Source organism: Cystoisospora suis (genome assembly GCF_002600585.1).
Source record: "Cystoisospora suis strain Wien I chromosome Unknown contig_5428, whole genome shotgun sequence".
Classification (NCBI taxonomy): Eukaryota; Apicomplexa; class Conoidasida; order Eucoccidiorida; family Sarcocystidae; genus Cystoisospora; species Cystoisospora suis.
Genome location: NW_027158218.1, coordinates 1 through 5,796, shown reverse-complemented (window position 1 = coordinate 5,796; position 5,796 = coordinate 1). Strand labels below are relative to the sequence as shown.

The window sequence follows — 5,796 nt, the reverse complement described above, 5'->3', positions numbered from 1 at the left end:
TCTTTGATTTATCTATCTATCTACCTATGAGGTGCATAGCTTTCGAGATTGTGTATGTATGACTTCTGCATTCCTCTTCTCCTCTCTTTTTGTCTTTTCTTAGGTCTATCCTGACAGAAAGTTTCTCGCTTCTCGGGACTCGTCAGCTGAGTGTACAGGTATGTATGAATATGCGGGGTGTATCTAGGGGAGTCCGCCTCGTGTATGAAGATGCATGCATGTATATACCAGTATGTATCGATGTAGGAATGAATATGGTATCTATGTATAAATAGATGTATGTACATAAAAGAGTCTCTCTCTATCACGTTCTCATATATATATATATATATGTACATCCCTCCATTGATACGTATATACCATATATACATACTATTCATGTATATATATATATTTATGTACATTTCTTTAGCTGTGTAGACAGACACACGGGGTTGTCGTTTTACGTGTTTTACTCATTCGGATGGGTAGGCTTGTTAAGAAAGTTTTCTTTTCTTTCTCGTCTCTTTTGATAAGATGGAAAAGAAGAGAAAGATGATGAGAAGCGCCATCCTGAGTAAGCACTCGAGAAAGAAAATGTTTCTCCACCTTTGGAGCTCATTCGTTCGTTTCCCGAATATAAGCCGACCTCTTCAGTGTTATTTATCTTCTTCGACACCTCTACAGATAGAATCGCATTGCTGTATGGTCATTCCAAGTAAATAATGCGTGTGGTGGATAGATGGATAGAAAGTCTTCGTTATTTTTGCGATAGATAGCTGGATAGGATAGAAGAAGAGATTCGTAGACAGATAGATATACATCCGTCTGTCAATCTCGTTGGTCTCTCTTTTCTCTGTCTCATTCTCTCTTTCTCTTCAATCCTTTTTGAGAAGACTGGCCGGGCGAGTCGGGTTTGCTCTGCTCTTCAGTACAGCACATTCAGAATTCTTTCTTTCTTTCTCACTCTTTCTTTCTCTTTCTTTCTTTCTTTGTTTCTTTCCTTCTTTCTTTTTCTTTTTCCCTGTGTGTAGATGAATGTGTTTGGAGATCCGCGTATCGGTTCTCTTTTAGCGGCTATTCCTACTGCCTACGTCGGTGAGTGAGTGACCTAGCGATGATACACCTCCCTACCTTCATTCCTCTTCTTTTCCTTCTTCTCCTCCTTTTTCTTTCTCTTTCTCTTCTTTTTCTTCTTCTCCCTGTGAGGAGACAGTGGTGAGGCTGATGCTACTGCAAAAAGCCGTTCTCTCATTTTCTTCTTCTCGTTCTTTAGAGCTTCTTTTTCTTTCTTTCTCTTGTTTATTTCTCTTGTCTCATCGCTTCTTTTTATCTCTCTGTTGTATGTGGTTTCTGTAGGCAAAGAATTTCGTAGAGAGACTGTCGAGACAGCCGAAGATCGACTCACGCCTCAGAATGTCAAAGAGGTATGCCTAGCAACATATACGTCAATACAAGTATGCACATATCTCTACAAATGCATATACATATATAGATATATATAGATATATAGGAATGCGTATATATATATATATATATATGTATGTCTCACAAGAAGTGTTTATGTCTTTTGTTTTTTCTCTCTTCTCCTTGGACTCACACGTGCAAACTCACACTTCACCGCACAGACGCAGATACACATCTATATCCATATATATATATAGATAGATAGATATAGATATGTGTCCATATAAATATATAGAGATAGATAGATAGACAGAGAGGTAGATACATATCTATATATATACATATATTTCCGTATCTGTGTAGTAGGTGGCATCGAGAGTTTCCTTGGCATGGGGGAGGTCCCTAAGCAGATCGCTTTTCACGTCGATTGCAGTAGGCATTTTCGTTTCCAAGCAGAAGGCTCTTCAGGGTGAACAGGCCCCAGTTGCGCTACGTCGAACGTAACGAAGCCAGGCACTCGTACACATCCAAAACTCTTTTCACCTCCACATCGTCTGTAGCGATTTAGGCGTGCCCCTCCACTGTCACTCGCAAGTGAGTGCATCGCCCTTGCCCTCCGATTTGTCTAGCTGTCGGCGTCCGTGTAGGTGTATATATGTATATATATATATGTGCGTCTCTGTATAGTTGTGTACCTCCTTTTGTGTAGGGAGGTGTTTAGTGACATGAGAAGACTGCCGACATATCGCCTAGATAGATAGTGGATCGCCTCCCATCTACGCATGCAGGTTTACCAAAGAGAAAAGAAGAGTGTACATGGCTGTCTATCTGTACAGCTATATGTATATATATATATAGACATGGATATGTGAATGTGATCTTTGTTTCAGCAGCGTCTACGTGTGTAAGAATGTATGGAGATAGATCAACCTGGACTTGTCGAGGGTCATTATAATAGAAAGAGACAGACAGAGAAAGAGAGACAGAGAGAGAGCATATCTATCTGATCTTCTTTGTCTGTCTCTTTGTGTGTTTCGTTTTTCCTCTGCATCTCTCTAATCGTTCTCTTTTGCAGGTGTGGAAGTTTTCTTTTCCTCCTTGCATGCGAAGACTCTTCGGGGCTTACTTGTAAGAAAGAGTTCTTTTTTGGAGAGAAGAATTTGTGTTTCATATCTGCGGAATAAGGAGGGACAAGAAAAGAAAGGATGACGCATTCTCATTTTTCTCGAGTTCTCTCATTCTATTTGATGTATAGTATAGAACTTCGATTACCGCTCTCCTACTTTGAACGAGGTGTATGTACACTCTACCTACAGAAGGTGTCTATACAGCGGAGATCGAGTGGATTCTCAGAAAACATTCCTCGAGCATTGCAAATCGATACACATCACAAAGACGTTTAGACAAACCTACATATTCACACATATACATAAATACATACACACATACACTCTCGGGCTTCATATATACAGGTGTATACTAGCAGAACTGCATTCCTATCTACATTCATGCATATGTATCTACCCGGTAACACAGGCGAAGAAAGTGTATAGAGGCTTAGAGCTTCTTGTCTTTCTTAAAGATTTCCTTCTCTCCTTCTCCTTCAGTAGAGTATGCACGTCGCTATATATATTCATACGTTTATATACACTTCCACCTGCACATCTCTTTTCTTCTGTTCATACGCATGACTTGTCTGGCATAAAAGATAGAGAATGCTAGGAATACGTGGTTACCCTTCTTTCATCTATCTATCTATCTATCTATCTTTAATCTATCTATCTTTAATCTATCTATCTATCCTTAATCTATCTATCTATCTATCTATCTATCTATCTTTAATCTATCTATCTATCTATCTATCTATCTATCTTTAATCTATGTATCTATCTATGTATCTACCTAGCTATCTATCCACCTTTTGTCGATCTATCTTCAATTTATTTTAAATCTCTGTATGTGTCTGGTGTCTCCTGAGTGATAAGAGATAGTTCGATAGATTGAAGAAAGATACTAATGATGACGTAGTCTCACCTCTCTCTATCTGCATCGTCATTCGCTAGCTCTTTTTCCCTCTCTTATCTCTTTCTTTCTTTCTTTAGTTGGGTCGTCTGCATGCACCTAGAGAATAAGAAGAGATATTGACAAGAGAATCGCTTGAATCTTTCATAAAGAGAAAACACGCTCTTCTTAATTGAAGCCTATCTTTGTCTCCTTCTTCTTCATTCTTGTCTTCTTCTTTCTTCTCTTTCTGCTCTTTCGTCTTTCTTGCAGGCGGGATCGGCACATGCGCCATTCAGGACGCTTACAGCTTTGGCTCTTCTTCAAGGTAAAAAAGAAAGAAAAGACAGACAGAAAGAAAGAAAAGAAAGAGGACTAAAGGTAGGGAGGAGAGAGTGGAATGAAAGCGAAGACATATGAATCTTTGTACATAGCCTTCATCCTCTTCCTACTACTACCTCTACGACTCTTGAAGAAAGAAAGAAAGACAGAAAGAACATATGCTAAAGAGAAGGAAGACGTTTCTCTCTACGGAAGACTTTTCTCTCTATTTAGTCTTTCTTAGGGCGCTTTTCTTTAAAAGGAAGGGAAGTGTCTGCGACACGAGTAAAAGAAGAAAAAGAACAAGAAGAGACACAGAGAGAAGTAACGAGAGAGGAATGTCTCTCTAGATCGAGCGTATCTTTTATGCGCTTCTCTTTGACTTCTCGAAGAAAAGGCGTGAGGAGGTATCGATTGTATCGAGACAGAGGGCGAGTCAAGTCGATTGTCTAAGAAGCTGACGTCCGAGGGATCAAAAAGAGAGAAAAATCGACCATCTACGTGTATCTACAGATTATCTATCTTCTATCTATCTATCTATCTTTAGTCTATCTATCTTTAATCTATCTATCTTCAATCTATCTATCTTTAATCTATCTTTGTAGATCTATGAAATCTCTGCAGCTCTGATCGATGCAGCCGCTGCTCGGTAAAAGCTAAGTCATTTTCGTGTATACAAAGAAGACGTGAGGAGACGTGCGAAAGATCATCTTCATTCCACCGCATACAGACACATACACCTCTCTTACAATACGACCAGTCTACACATACACCCAAGACATATATATGACAGAGAGACAGGCGTCTCTCTCTCTCTCTACGAGTGGATGTGTATGCATTGACGGGATGCTGCTCTTGTGTATCTTCTCGGGATTTCTTTCTTTCTTTGAAAGAATTTAACTTTTTTCTTTGCAGGTGTGTAGGTTATATTGTCTGACTTCCGAGTAAGCAGGCTTTAAGAGAGTGAGAAGGACTTTCAGCCAGTAGCTACAATCTAAATATACATATATATGCTATATATAGACATATAGATAGACAGATATATGTGCATATATATATATATATATATGTGATATGATATGTATATGTACATGTATATGTGTGTAGGGAGCAGGTATGCGGATGGAAGAGAATCTTCAGTTCAATCGAGCTATGTGGCAAGACTCTCAAAAGTTTGATAAAGAGTAAGCCTAATACGTCATACAGACAACAAAGTTAGGCACATAGCTTCAACGCAAAGAGACAGAGAGAGATAGATAGATAGAAAAGATAGATCAGTAGATTGAAGAGTGATGAATAGATTCAAGACAGATAGCGAGAGAGACAGAGAATGATCTCGAGAAAGATCTAGATGCACATAGAGATTATATTTCAGCTTGCATGACAGCTCTCCATTGCTTCTATCTACATTTTACGTCTATGTTCATTAGTAGACCTATAGATATATATGTATGGATACGTCTGCACAGAGAGGCTTGCATTTTGTTTCTTTCTCTTGGTCTTCGCGGATCGTTTTCTTCTTCTTCTGCTTCGGCTTCTCGCTTTGTGTGGGTGACCAGCAGCAGCTCTTCAGTCTGCTAAGTCCCTACAAATGATCTCTTCGCCTCTTCTTTTTCTTCTTTTCTCTCGGAAGTAAAGCGTTTCTATCTATCTACCCATCTATCCATCTTCAAACTATCTACCTATCTCTGTCTTTATTTAGTCTATCTATCCATCTATCTATTTCGACTACCAGCATGTATATGGGTATCTACAGGGCGAAGCTATGAGTTTGTATGTGTATGTGGAGTGTTGCTTTGTGCATGCAAGTATTGGAATTTGATGTGTACTGATATCTGTGTATGTTCTCAATAGACATGCATATACGATTCGGCATATATACGGGCAAGAAGGAAAGAGAGCAGAATACCCTCCATTAAGCTGTACGAAAATAATCTCTGGAGGTGGGATGCTTCAGGTAGGGACTTTTCTTTCTTTTTCTTCCTCTCTCTCTTCTCAAGACGGCTGACGAATCTTCACCTTTCATTCTCTTTGCCTTCTTTCTCGCTCTCCCTTCTCTTTCCTCTTCTTCTTTCTCTAGCTCTTCTT

General features: G+C 39.2%; 2 protein-coding genes across 2 annotated transcripts; both read left to right on the top strand.

Annotated features, from left to right (window-relative positions):
• Positions 1-103: 103 nt before the first annotated feature.
• Positions 104-5,662, top strand: CSUI_009217 (dna large subunit; the record flags this gene model as incomplete). The annotated part of the gene is made up of 7 exons (XM_068069333.1): positions 104-158; positions 1,014-1,077; positions 1,339-1,406; positions 2,462-2,514; positions 3,661-3,715; positions 4,816-4,892; positions 5,563-5,662. Coding segments are annotated over exons 2-7 (417 nt in total), but the record flags the coding sequence as incomplete, so codon positions are not given.
• On the top strand, positions 3,783-4,224 carry CSUI_009218 (uncharacterized protein). The gene has a single exon (XM_068069334.1). It carries the CDS (start codon positions 3,888-3,890, stop codon positions 4,056-4,058), a length of 171 nt encoding a protein of 56 aa, XP_067918691.1. The 5' UTR covers positions 3,783-3,887; the 3' UTR covers positions 4,059-4,224.
• Positions 5,663-5,796: the final 134 nt, after the last annotated feature.

What these genes read in the sequence shown, in the direction of transcription:
- CSUI_009218 (XM_068069334.1), top strand. Translation starts at nt 3,888, where the DNA reads ATGCTAAAGAGAAGGAAGACGTTTCTCTCTACGGAAGACTTTTCTCTC.